This window comes from Dipodomys merriami, unplaced genomic scaffold, assembly GCF_024711535.1.
Source record: "Dipodomys merriami isolate MVZ:Mamm:240054 unplaced genomic scaffold, mDipMer1.0.p SCAF_34, whole genome shotgun sequence".
NCBI classification, from domain to species: Eukaryota; Metazoa; Chordata; class Mammalia; order Rodentia; family Heteromyidae; genus Dipodomys; species Dipodomys merriami.
In genome coordinates, this window is record NW_027204937.1 from 7,132,234 (window position 1) to 7,145,944 (window position 13,711).

Consider the following 13,711-nt stretch of genomic DNA (forward strand, 5'->3'; position numbering starts at 1 on the left):
GTATTTGATTTTAAAAAAACTGGTTTTTGGTGACCATCACTGTTTTCCATAGTAACTTGGACCAGGCCAGGTTCATGAGGGCCACAGGGCTTCCTTGGAAGTGCAACTGTGGAATCAGAGGGTTTTGTAACGTCTGAGTCAGAGACTCTACTGTGTCTGACTCATGCCATCATTGAATCTTGGACCCACAAGCACTGCAATGCTTAGTTTTATAGAATTATATCATCTTAAGATAAGAGAATAGGAGTTTTAGAATCCCACATGCATGGAAACTCCAGCTCCTAAGTTTTGGAATTGTTAATACTTGATAGATTGTTTTTCTAGTCTTTTTACTATTTGTGTGTGTGTGTGTGTAATTTCAAATCCTGCTCTTCCATTAATGTAATCCTTATTAATATATCCTCTGTGATGAATTAGTAAAACACTAATCTGTGTTAAATTGTAATATGTTGAGGATGACCTACTAATAATAAAGGAATATATATCTAATAAGCTAATAAAGGGAAAAATGGAATTAAAAACAACCTGAAAGTTAAAATGAAGAGAAAAAGAACATAGAATAAATAAATAGGAATAAAATAAATAATAAATAAACAAATAGGAAGGATGTAGGTTTAACCCTGAATGGTAATTAAATTAAATGTATATAAGATAAGTGGACTAAATATAAATATTCAATTTAAAAATAAAACGAGCTGATAGTTTGTAGCTAAAATTTGTAATCCTAGCGAGTTGGGAGGCTAAGAATGGGAGGATCATGGTTTGAAGCTCAGTCCAGGAAGAAATGTTGGTGAGACGCTATCTCAACCCATAGCTGGATGTTGTCGCACATGCTTATTAGAAGGCTAAGATTGGGAAGGTTGTGGTTATGGGCCAGTCCTGGGCAGAAAAATCTGCAAGATTCTGTCTCAACAGAAGAAGCTGGGTGTTGTGTTGTTCACCTGAAATCTCAGCTATGATGCCTAAAAATGGGAAGATCATGGTCCAGGCAGATACCTGGACGGAAAACAAGTCCCTTATGGAACTATGGCTGAGTGGTAGAACATCTGCTTAGCAAGTATGAGGCTCTGGGTTCAAACTCCACCCAGTCCTGCCAAAAAGGAAGAAAACCCAAAGATACCCAGAGTGTGTATATATTGTTATAATTTAATAAATGTTAATATTATTGCATTAATAAAAATGTATTCAAAGGGATTTGTTTAGGGTTGTTAGTTATAGGGAAAATCATCTGAGAGTCTTAGAACACTATGAGAATTTAACTCCACATATGATAAGTTCTTGGTGCTTTAGTTCTGATACAGAGTGTCTCTGCTATTTTTGTCAGGGTGCCCTGGTTTATTGACATTGTCTGCATGCTAATTCCCTTGGAATATTAAGATGACTTGAATAGCTTCATGTGTTTCCTTATCCACTCCCAGTCATATGAAGATGTTCTAGACTTCTGGCTAAACTAATTTTTAAGTCATTTGCTAGTGACTCATGCCTCTAATTCTGGCTACTCGGGAGGCTGAGATCTAAGAATCATGGCTCAAAGCTAGCCTGGGTAGCTAGTTCTTACCTCAAGCAAAAAGTCAGAAATGGAGCCATAGTTCAAGTCGTAGAATACTGGCCTTGAGCAAATAAGCTAAGGGACAGTATCCAGACTTTGAGTTCAAGGCCCTGTACCAGCATAAAAACAAATCAAAACAAACAAAACAACTTGCATTACCTGCCTGTTTCCCAGTCAGTCCCAATTGCACTATAGCTGAGGAGATGAGATCAGTAATTGCATGATTGAGTCCATAGCTCACCCTGGAGTGACAACAATGATAGCAGACACTTAATAGTGCTTACTATTTGCCAGATCCTATTCCAGGTGCCTTAAATATGGATATGAACAATCTTAGCTTCATAAACTTACACAGATAAGCTAAGATATTTGATAGCCCTCATTAGAGCTTAGTTTGTCTTGATCTTATGCTTCCAGCCTCACAAACTGTGAGAAAATAAAATTCATTGTTTAGCAATCTAGGTTATAGTGTTTTGTTATAGCAGTTGCAGTAGACTCATACACTGGGAAAGCAATTGGCTGTCTCTGAGGCCCTCATTGATATAGAATGTCTGGGTTAACAGTGTCTTCCAACCTGATGAGGCTAGACTTACACTATGACTGTTTCCCAACTGGCTGATATCCATCACACTCCTTACTCTGCCTCTGAAAAACAGGTTGGCAAGATGAGCATGGGAAGAGCCAAGGCTGCACATGGCATATAACAGGGAGTTCATTGACTTGGTACTCATCATTCATCATTAAATTAAAAAGAAAACAAGATAATATATATATATATATAATCCTGACTTTGTAAAGTAAAAAAATGTATACATATGCATGGGAAAGTAACATAGAGGTGTCTGTTTTCTTTCCCTATGTCTGCTGTGGCCTTATAGAGGATACTCCCTAATTATTGCCTAGCTTCCTGTTCTACTGTTTTTAATAATAATATGTGCTAATTTAGTGGCAGAAGAGAGTCTGGGGGAGAAGCTGTCCCTCCTGTGTGTTCATATACATACAGGCCTGTGCCTGCATTTGTGACCAGCCCTGCATCACTCCCTTCCTGCCCAACCTGGGACAGAACTGTGGACCCGCTCAGTTTCCTTGCAGTGCCTTCCAGAGGTGAGCCTGCTCAGGTTTTATTGGCCCAAGCCCCTGTAAATCTAGCTTAGCTTTAAAGGGAAATTTATGGGGTTCTTGCAGTCTAGGATAAAAGATGGTGGGCAACCATAAGCCTGGCGTGAGGCCTCAACTATCAGGAGCTGCTGCTCTGGAGGCCCTGAACAAGTTACAGGACCCATGATGGCTATGAACATCCCAAAGTGGCTACAGCAAGCAACTGAGCCTTGGCTATACCATCTTGCTGGGCTGTGAGGACTGGTGGGAAAGCCAGGCTCTACCCCATTCTGATTCTCTTCCTTAAGAAGGTGCTGGCTGGCCACAAGGCCTTTGGGTTTCATGAACAGAACAAAGGGGATGATGAAGCAGCAGGATGATCCAGAAAGGGCCCTAGAAGTTGACTACAGCTCAGGCTTTGCATTTTCCATGTGTCTAGCTGAGCTATCCACCCTCTTCTACCCTAGGAAGTGAGAGACCTCATGTCTTCTGAGCTTTGGGGTCTCTGTGGTGCCCCTGTTTCCAAGTCTGGGTACATGGAACCTATGTCCAGCACTCCTTCTGCTCAGAGGGGAAAGCTGAGGCTCAGAAAGACTAATCCTGCAGAGCCCCAGCTTAGACTCCTGACAAAGGGCTGCTGGGCTTGAAGCTGCTTTTCTGTGGCCACTGACCTGGAGTCCAAATGAGGCTGTGATCTTGTCTCCCTGCTTGACCAGTGACCAAAACAGAAGAACTTTTCTTAAAGTGCTACTATCAGGCGCTGGCTCTACATGCATTATCTCAGGGCCATATACTGTTGCTGGGATTCTTACTCCTATTTTAGATGAAGAAACAAACTCAGAGGGGTAAAGTAGCTCATCTAGCCATGAAACTAATGGGAGACTGGAGCTTCAGCCTAGGGGTGTGTGCAACAAGAATTTGTCTACTTCCCTGAAGCTACAGTGTCTGGCACAGAGTATGCATGAAAGTGAACTTGAGGCAGTTCACCTAGCTGGCAGTCTCCCTGCGCAGTCTCCCTGTATTTCTAGCCCACCTGCTGTAGGGCTTTGTATGCAGATGGGCTTGTTCCTAGTGGGGCCCAGGTGTCTAGAAAACATGCCTGCTGTGCAAGACTAGAATAGCTCCTCTTCCAGTGTAGGCCCCTGCTCTCTCCTGTGTGTGGAAGAGTTGAACAAAATCATGTCTTGGAATGCTCTTGACAGTGGAAATTCTGGGTTCTAAGATCCTGGTCCTGAGGCTTTAAAAGACCTGTAAGGGATGCAGGACTGTAATGGCACCTCCAGCACAGTGGCAGTGCAGAGGATTGTAATCTAGCTCTGTGGCAATAAACGTGGAACATTTGGGATGTTGACCCTTGTGATGAGCAGAACATAGAAGGCACTCTGAGTGACACATAGGACTGTTGGGGAGTTGAGTGGTTAGGTTACTCAGGGAGGATTGACACCAGGGAACATTCTGGAGGAGCTAAGCTTCCACAGGGCCTTAAGGATGTGAGAAGGTCAGGCCCCTGATTTGGTGGTGAGGACATGTTACAGCAAGGCATCAAGAATGAATGGGCAAGTCAGGCTGTGGGTCCTACCGAGCAGTGTTGGCCCTGTGTTCAGTGTTTGATTTCATGTTGTAGGCTGCACTCTGACTCCCATTTTACAGATGCAGCAAGGTGATTCCAATCGTCTGGTTCTGATTCTCTCCTTCATGGCTTCGGGAGTTGGCAGACTGACAGTCTAAAGCCAGGGATCTGCTTCTCCAAATAAAGTTTTATTGGAACACAGCCCGGAGTCACTTGTTTCCAGGTTGTTTATGACTGCATTTCACAGTGTGATGGCAGAGTGGCAGAGAATAGATTCCTACAAAACCTGTGCTATTTCCTGTTTTGCCTTTTACAGCAAACAATTGCTGACTGGCTGAGTTGGGTAGCTGAGTAGTATACTTGCTGCGTGACAAGATATTTGCCCTCTCAGCCTGGCTGGCCAACTCCCAAGGGTTGTAATGAAGCTCACAGTTGTTGGCTGTGAAATTTATTTTGCAAACTGTAGTGTGGTATCCTGTCTCCAGCCTGATACCTGGTCAGCACTAAGAGTCTGCTACCTGAGAGAGAAGGCCAGTAGGCCTTCCTGATCCTTGCCTCTGCCCACTGCCAAGGCTTCAGGAGGTGCATCTGGGCCCAAGACTCTGAATGCAGCATTGTCCACTCTCACATAGACTTGGCAGGTTTTGTCACAAATTAACATCCTTGTGGGAGTCACCTTATATGTGGTGCCACTTTATAGCCAAGTCATTAGGGTAATTTGCCAAGCTATCTGGGGGAGCCATTTGCTTCAGGTTTGCTGGCTGAGCCTTCATTCAGGGTATGCAATCAGTCCATTTAGCACATCCCAAGTCTAGGGGTCTGTCCTTCTGAGTTTGGCCTTAGGGCCATCTAGACCTGGCTTTTGGGGGGCTAAAATGGATCTCAAACATGGCCCTTGTGGACTTGAGGAGAAATTAAATAGTATTATTATTATTCATAGAGGACTTACTATGAGCGAGATACCCTGCCAAATGCACTGCATTTGTAACCTCCCCCGTGGCCACAATTCTGTGAGGTAGGTGTCAGTGCCATTGTACAGATAAGCAAACTGAGGCTGGATGTGGAAACCAGATCAAGTCCTTATCTTGATTCTGAAATACCAGCCCAAGCTCAGCTAAGAATATGCTGTATGATTGTGGAAGGCACTTGCTGTCTCTGAATCTGTTTCTTCATGTATTAATGTAACATATGGTTAATTCTAGCCCTGACAATCTAGGGTTTCTCACTAACTTTTAAAAATGAACTCAAGTGCCATTACTTTCCAGCTTTCCACAGGAACTTTAATTTGCATGGAGAAAGCTAGGTCCAGTCTCTTCTTGGTATCATCCCTCTCTCTGGTCTAAGGGTGTCAGGATTATGAGTATACACCACTCACTCTACGGAGGAAGGTCCATTGTTGATTCCTGTAGATCTAGCATGATCAAGAGTGGGCTTTCCCATCTGGGTTTGTGACACACTTGGGAATAGAGAGGCCATGCTCCATCAGGCAGGAGACAGTACCCACAGCTTCCCTGGAAGACGAGGGTAGGTAGCACCCCCACCTTTCCAGTGGCAGCAATATCTTTGGGACACGCACTACAGCTTCTGGTTTAACTTCCAGCCTTTGCGAAAGTAGGCAGCCTGGGGCAGAGTCTGGCATACGCTTGGACCCTGGCTATGCCAAACATTGCTATACAACTTTGAGTAGACACTTGCCAATACTGTGTCCCACTGCAGGGTTGGGAGCTCAATGCCTTCCCCCAGGACACTGTGGTGGTACAGGGATAAAGGCTAGACTGGGCTTAGAGCACTAGCCAGTGCCAACTATGACTCAAGGGACTCCCCCTGTCCCTCCCACAGGTTTTATTGGAGGAAAACCTCTGTCTCGAGCAGAGAAGCACTCACAGGCCCAATGACTTGTTGATAATATTGTTTTCCCACAGAGTTGATCTCATCAAGCCTACCACTCCCTGTGTGACGTTGGCAAAATGTGTAACCTTTCTGATCTTCACAGGAGTCCCTGTGAAGGTAACCAAGAGGCAGCAGAACAGACCTTGGGCCTTGAAGTTGAAAAGATCTAGATCTAGATCTTGGCCTTGTCCATTATACACCCTGAACCTGGTCAGAGGAACAGAAACTATATGCTTTGGCTTTCTCCTTCTGGGAACTGGCTATGTAGACTGCTCTGAACGAACACTGGGAAGACTTGAAGAAGGGCTGGATAAATACTAGTTTACTCCTTGCTGTTCATGGCTCCAACTTCCTTCACCATACTTAGCCTCCTATGTGAAGGAGGAGACAAGTGACCCAGTGGTCCCCAAAGGGCCTGATACGTCCTCAAAGAAAGCCCAGAACTGTACCTACCCCCAGTGAAACAGCTCGGACTCTGGGAAAGACCCCAGTGAAACAACCCACATGATGATTAAGTGCTCTCTGTTCCAAATGCTATTAATGGTCATAAAATTATCCACAGTTTTCTGAGGCCCAGTCCCAGGGTTTGCCTCAATGGGACAATAAAATTGCATGCAGAAACGATTTGGAAAGGCGAGGACAGCCAAGCAGAGACGGAGTTAAATGAGCTGAGCCTGCTCTCATTAATTCAGGCCATTCGCATTTGTTACCAGGGATTTCTTTTTAATTAAAAAACAACCAAGTTATTAAAAAATAAGCCTATGAGGGGCTGGCCAAGCAGCTGCCAAGGCCAGCAGAAAACGTGTTCCTCACAGCAGGACAGAATGGGCTCAGGCAGGGAATGTGGTACAGAGCAGATGTTTATCTGAACCCCCTTCCACAGTCTTGCCTGAGCCCCTTGCCTGCCATGGGACCTTGAGATTGGTGCATTCTCATCTGCAAACTGTAAAGTGAACTGGGTGGTGAACAATGAGGCCTGTCCAGAGCCTCTGGCTGTCTGGCTTCAAGTTAGTGTAACTTAGCCTCAGCAGAGAGAGCTTTGTGCTGAAAGGACTGGCTTGGGGTAGGCTAGAATTAGAATAGGGCAGGTGGATCCCTGGTCTCTCTAAAAAGCCGCTTGGTGCATAGCGACTAAGATGCTTGAATCTAACCTAGCTCAGGAGCTGACTAGTCACATGATCTTGGGAGAACAGTGTGACTTCCCACAGCCTCAGTTTCCTCCTCTTTCAGATAGGGATGATAATACCCATGCCTGCCTTAGAGGGCAGTAGAGCCCAAGTGAGTCTGTACCTGTAGCCAGCACACACCATACTGGTGCTTCCTGTTGCTGTCTTATCCTTGGTTAAGAGGCTGGTATCTATTTTGTTGTTGTTGTTGTTATTGTTTTTTCTCATCCTAAAGGCCTAAATTGCTCAGGATTGACAGTGTTGGAGGACACACAGGCCTGTTGATAAGGTCTCATTACATCTGTCCAGGCACTTACAGTTCTAGGATTCTATGTAACTGGAACATCTTTTATTCCTGGTACTTCTGCACCTACTATTTGATTGCCCTTCTGCATTCTGCCTTACAGCATCCTGGAGAGCTGGGGTGACTGTTACATCTGAGTTAGGGGAGGAAGGCTCAGCCAGAGATGTACCTGTGGAGTTCTGGGCAGAGAATGGACTCACATCATGGTCTGAGAGCTCAGAGCCCATACTCTTCATGCACTAGCGTCACTCCTAGAGGGAACAGGGAACAAGTCCTCAAAAGAGTTTACAGATTAATTGTGCTTACCTGGAGCTCAGAGGCCCAGAGAAGACAGGAGCTAATAGCAACCATGCTTTACATTTTTGTTACTTTCTGTAGTTCTTCAAGGTTTTTCCTATCTTTTGCTTCAGTTAACCTTCACAGAACCCCAAGGGTAGGAACGGCAGGAATAGTATAGATAGAAGTGTCAGAGGACCATGAGGGTGAATGTCTTTCTGTAGTGAGATATTGTTTGGGAAACAGTATAAATGGTACATTAGTACCAGTAACAGCAGATACCTCTTTGGCATACATGGCCCACATTGCTGCTGGCTCCTGGGCTTGCTCATACCAGCACAGATATATTACTACTCTAGTGACCAAGGTATGGCAATAATAGACTATGAGCTTCAAGGCACCATAAATTTGTCTTGTTAGTGTTTACTGCTACTATAATAGCATGTGGTATACAATAAGCACCCAATATTTGTGTAATGGTTATTTAACCACTAGAGCCTTAGCATCTGTATCTGAAAACTGGGGATTTTACTAAAGATTCTGTTGGGTGGTTATAGGAATTAAGCAAGGTTATCACTGTGTCTCAGCTACAGCAGAGGTACCTCAAATGCTCCAGGTACTTTGTCAGGTACCTGATGCCCAGGTACCCTGATACCTTCCTGCTCTCTGCACCCCTCTGCAGCCATCCACACTCACTTGACTCTCCCTTTTTCCCTCTTGTCTGTTTAGTGAATGGGAGCTATGGCCACTGCACCCCAGGCTCAGAGAAGAGCCTGTTGGACCTGGACCTGGCCGAGGGCCCTGGCCCCACCTGCCACCAGGGCCTATTTCTCTCCACAGGATCCTCACCATCCCGAGTTCATCCTACTGCCTGTGAGAGGCTGATTCATTTTCCCCACTCTAACAGGTATGTGTCCATCCCCATTCATCTTTCATATCCATGGGTTAAGGATCAGAGCCTCAGGATCTCACCTAGTCTGCTTGGCTTGTGGGTTAAGCAAGGAAACAGACATATTAGGTACAGGAATTTTTCAGAGCCTGCTGACACAAAGATGCCTGGTCAAGATCCTCCTATTTGCTAGGGCTTATAAGAAACAGAAATATAGCCTTATAGAGGTGCATGTACACACTTCAGCTAGCTGAAGCGGCTTTTTATAAGCATTAGTAAATTCAAAAGAGAAATACTTAGGTTATGTTGGAAAAGGAAAACCCATATAAGTGTTCATATGTCAAACTCAGCATCTTCTAGGGCAGAGCTCTGGCAAGAAGGCAGAGAGGCTGTGCTTTCTCATCTCTTCCCAGTTGACTTTCTCTTCCCTTGCTCCCTTTTGTTTCCCTTATTCCTCCCTGCTCTCAGTCACTATCTCTGACTTTCTTTTCTTCTGCTTCTCACTCTCAGACTTAACTGCCTTCATCCGCAGTTTCCACTCCAGTCCTTGCCTGGGCCTCTCCATTGAGGAGTACCCACCCTCTTATGACCTCTCTGGCCACTGTCTTTCAGGTCACCCAGGCCCCAAACCATGTATGTGAATGGTAGCCTCCCAACTGGACAACATATCAAGCAGGAGGCCCTGCCAGACTACCAGGCTATGGCTGAAGTCCGCACACCCCTGTTGACCCACTGCCGGGCCCCACCCAACACTAGCCTGCATACAGACCTAGATCTTACAGGCCGAGGCCTCACCAACCCTGTGCCTTCTTGCTACATTCTGGGTAGTGAGCCCAACTCAAGCCTGGGCTCCCAGCTGGAGGCCCATCTTCCTGAGAGTGGCCTGAAGCGCTGCTGCCTCTTGGGCCTGCCCCCAACCTCCTCAGCCACCTCCTCATCCTGCACCACCTCTGATGTAGCTCCAGTTATGCGCTCCTCCCAGACAGCCCTAGTCACTTGTATAAATGGACTTCGGAGCCCCCCTCTACCAGGAGACCTGGGGTGCCCTCCCAAAAGGGCCCGGTCCAGCTCTGTATCCACTGAAAGCCATGAAGGCAGTTTACAGCTTGAAGCATGTGGAAAATCAGGCTTTCTGAAGCAGGAGCCCATGGACGAGTTCTCAGAGCTCTTTGCACCTCATCAGCAGGGCCTACCACCCCCCTACCCACTGCCTCAGTTGTCAGCTGGCTCAGGCCTTGGAGGCCTAGGACTGGGGCTAGCAGGCAGGATGGTGGTAGGGCGGCAGGCGTGCCGCTGGGTGGACTGCTGTGCAGCCTATGAGCAGCAGGAGGAGCTGGTACGGCACATCGAGAAGAGCCACATTGATCAGCGCAAGGGTGAAGACTTCACCTGCTTCTGGGCTGGCTGTGTACGCCGCTACAAGCCCTTCAATGCCCGCTACAAGCTGCTCATCCACATGAGGGTACACTCAGGAGAGAAGCCCAACAAGTGCATGGTGAGTCTCCAAGGCCCAGTTTTCCCCTAACCTCAGAGCCTTAAGCCTGGCTGTGGGCAGCCCTGGAGAAGGCTGTGCTGTCTTACTGTCCCAGGAAAAGCTTCCCCAGAGAGGGAAATTCCCTGCAAGGTACAAGGCTGAGATGTGGTGAATGGTCAAGGTGGTCAGTTCCTCCATCATCAGGCATCTAGGCAGTGTGCCATGTGTTCTTACCAGGTCCCCCATACTCACAATGCCACAGTAGATATGCGTTAAATGTTCTCTAGCATGTAACATAGCATGGTGCTACATGGGCTCCACATTCTAATCAGGCTTGGCCAGCCTTCTCTTTTACATGCACATGCTCCCTGTATCACCTTCTGCACCTTCTGATGGCAGATAACCCATAGGAAGCTCATGTTCCTGTAGCACTGGTCATCAGCCAGCATCCTTCCCAGAGAGATTCCTAGGCCTTGTCTGCCCACAGCCTTGGCTTCACTAAGGGGTACTTGGTCCTCACAAGCATTCTGCTCTAGAGCTCTAGGTCCCCAGGGAAGGAGGAGAGCCAAGATTAGGGATTAGCAGCTAAGGCTCTGCATAATACCAGCAGAGCTCAGGATGGAGATGAATGTTAAAGTTTATGGGAAAAAAAGATGCACGTGTATGTGTGTACACACACACATACACACACACACACACACACACACACACACACACACACACACACACTCATGCTCTATTGGTAAGCATCTCAGTCTCTAGTCCTCTGATGGATCATTTTGTATTCTGTGCTTGCTATAGTAGAAACTTGTATCAGAAGCCAGGAACATAATCTTAGTCCCTAATACTATTTGCCAAAATACTGTGCCTCATCTGGCCTTTCACTTGCTAGGCCTCAAGGTAGTCCATGAAGCAAGAAGGATGGCCAATTAGGCATGGCCAACCAGGCTCTAGGCAGCAGTGCCTGATCTGCAGGAGCTAGTGTCATAGTCAAGGTCAAGTTCTTCATGCTTATGTACTGCTACTATTGCTGAGCAATCTGGAAAGAGCTAAGATTCTTGCTCAAAGATCATGGTGGCATTTGAAGGAGCAGGAAACAGAAGGCAAGAAGAGTTGGCAACTTCAGTATAAACTCATCTTCCTGGGGCCCACTTACCCTCTGCGTCCCTCTACCTGTGACACCATGAACTAGCATACACTGGGTCAAATCTCCAGTCCTTGAAAGATGAGAAAGGGTTCACTTCATAAACAAGTGGTCAGCAGAGAACAACTCACACTGAGGACAAGAGAAAGAGGGGCTTGGGTTGGTGTTCTGGTATGTGGAGAGGTAGTGGAAGAAGCTGAATGAAACAGGCTATGAATTTGACTTACCATGTGCGTTTGTGCTTGGATTGTGCTTGTATGTCGGGGGAGGGGTACTGTGACTGGGCCAGTCTCTGGAGATGCCCAAGATCATCTGTGGTCTGTGACATACTTGATAGAAGCATGTCCTACCTTAGAAGAGCTATAGTGTCCACAGGCGAAGACTTCTGGAAACTGATGGTTCATTTTCCCTGAGGCTTTGGAATAAGCCGCAGTTCCTCATCTTATTTGTCCTCCCTGGAGAAGTTCATGGTATCAGTGGGTGCACCTACAATGCTGGTCAGGGAGTCTACAGTGTTGATGGAAGCCTAAGTGGAAGACATTTAGTCTGATGACTCCTACATGACTCTGTAATGTAGTCAATGACCTCATAGTAAGGCCTTCCATGTAGAATATAAGAATATTCACATTAGAAATTTGGGACCTTGACATGACCTATGCCTTTGCTGCCTGTTTTCCAGCTTGGAAATAGAGACCATGTTAGGAGACCATGTTTCTCAGTGCGATCTTAGGATTTCTCTCCTGGGCCAGACTGCTGTGACTTGGTTTACTTCCATACTCCATAGGATACTGGCTTATGCTTGGCTCCTCACTAGCCCTCTGGGAATCCAGATCTGAATCTGTTATACTGAGGATAACACTTATACTCAGGGATGGGTCTCTAAGCCATCTGGGATCAGGCTAAGTGACAGGTCCCAGATAGATTACAATGTCCTCTACTTCTTAGAGGAGGTGGCATCCTAGCCCACTGGTGAAACCTGGGAGTTTTGCAGGTGAAAAAAGAAAAATCTGAAGGCCTAGCCCATCTCCTACTTGTTCCTAGAAGAGTACTTGGCCTTAACTCTTCAGAGTTAGGAGTGTGATGAGGACACCAAATACGTGCTGAGTGCTAACTATATACAGGTGCAATTTTCAGTGGTGGCCTTTTGTGGTCCTCATCACAGCCCTGTAGGTAGACATTCTTAGCCCTCATTTTACAAATGAGGAAACTGAGGCTCAGAAAGACTGCAAAACTGGTTTCAGGCCACACAGCTAGAGACAGTAATAATAGAACAACAATAACAGAGACTAAGAATAATAATAGTCATCATAGTAATAAAAATAAGATGTTCCTAAAATATACCACTAGTAACTATTACAATGGGATTTGAACCCACATCTTTCACAATTGCAATGTTCTTGTTTGTGTGAATCTTTCATTAAGCCAATGGTTCTCTGGACCTTCAGGCCCGCCCTGCAGGGTGCTACCATCTGCTGAGGGGAGCAGCAACCTCCTGACCTGGCTGCCCAAAGCATCTGCAGAGCGTCCCCCAGCTTCTTCTACTCATGTGAATTGGGAAGACTCCCTACTGCATTACTAGTACTGTAGGTAACCAGGGGACAGGGCAGGCCCTAGTCTACACCCAGATAAACAAAATTGGCCTTCCCTGTAAAATTATTAATTTCTTATGGCAGGCCTCCGCTACCATGCACTGTAATAGACAAAGGAATCTTGGACCTACAGTCTCTGGAGAGCAGGAAATAGATGAGACATTTTGATTGAGGAGTAAATGGCCCACTAACATAGCAGTTAATCCTTTTATTATCTTCCCAGCAGCATTTCCACAGTGCTTTCATGAGGTAAACTCCCCTCACCCCATCCAACTATAACACCCCCATCCTTGCAGCTGGTTTAAATTTAGCCTGTGGAGCCTCTGCAGACTCCAGTCAGAAACAGGCCTCAATACACAGAGAGGGGCCCACACTTACCACTGCCTACCTAGCACCCCAGTTCTGAAGCCAGACCTGGACCTGGGACCCATGGCTCCTGCCCTGCTCTTCATGTAGTCCAGAGGAAGCTCCTTAATCTCTCTGCAATATCCTGTTATGGTTCTTACGTTACTCAAGTTGTCTTAGCCTTATTAAATTTGGGGCTTCATCTGCGTTATGATAACAAGGTTACATCCAACCCAAATACTGACGCGACGCCTTGAAGACGTAAACTTTGAAAAGATTAGTTTCCTGCTTTCTTAGGTTGGTTCTCCAGACAGTAGGAATCCTCATTGTCTGAGACTGCATAGATTAGAAGCCTGTGGAGCTTTTGTACCAGGAAAAAGAGAGGCGGAGAGAAAAAGGATGGCTTCTCAGAAGTCC

The 13,711-nt window shown here is 46.1% G+C and overlaps 1 protein-coding gene across 2 annotated transcripts in view; it reads left to right on the plus strand.

Annotated features, from left to right (window-relative positions):
- The window catches only part of Glis1 (GLIS family zinc finger 1), a 195,920-nt gene that overhangs the window by 111,835 nt on the left and 70,374 nt on the right, over positions 1-13,711 (plus strand). For both annotated transcript variants that reach the window (XM_069987051.1, XM_069987052.1), the window contains exons 3-4: positions 8,583-8,760; positions 9,355-10,237. In XM_069987051.1, the coding sequence (XP_069843152.1) occupies positions 8,583-8,760; positions 9,355-10,237 (1,061 nt within the window). The remainder of the gene's footprint in view (positions 1-8,582; positions 8,761-9,354; positions 10,238-13,711) is intronic.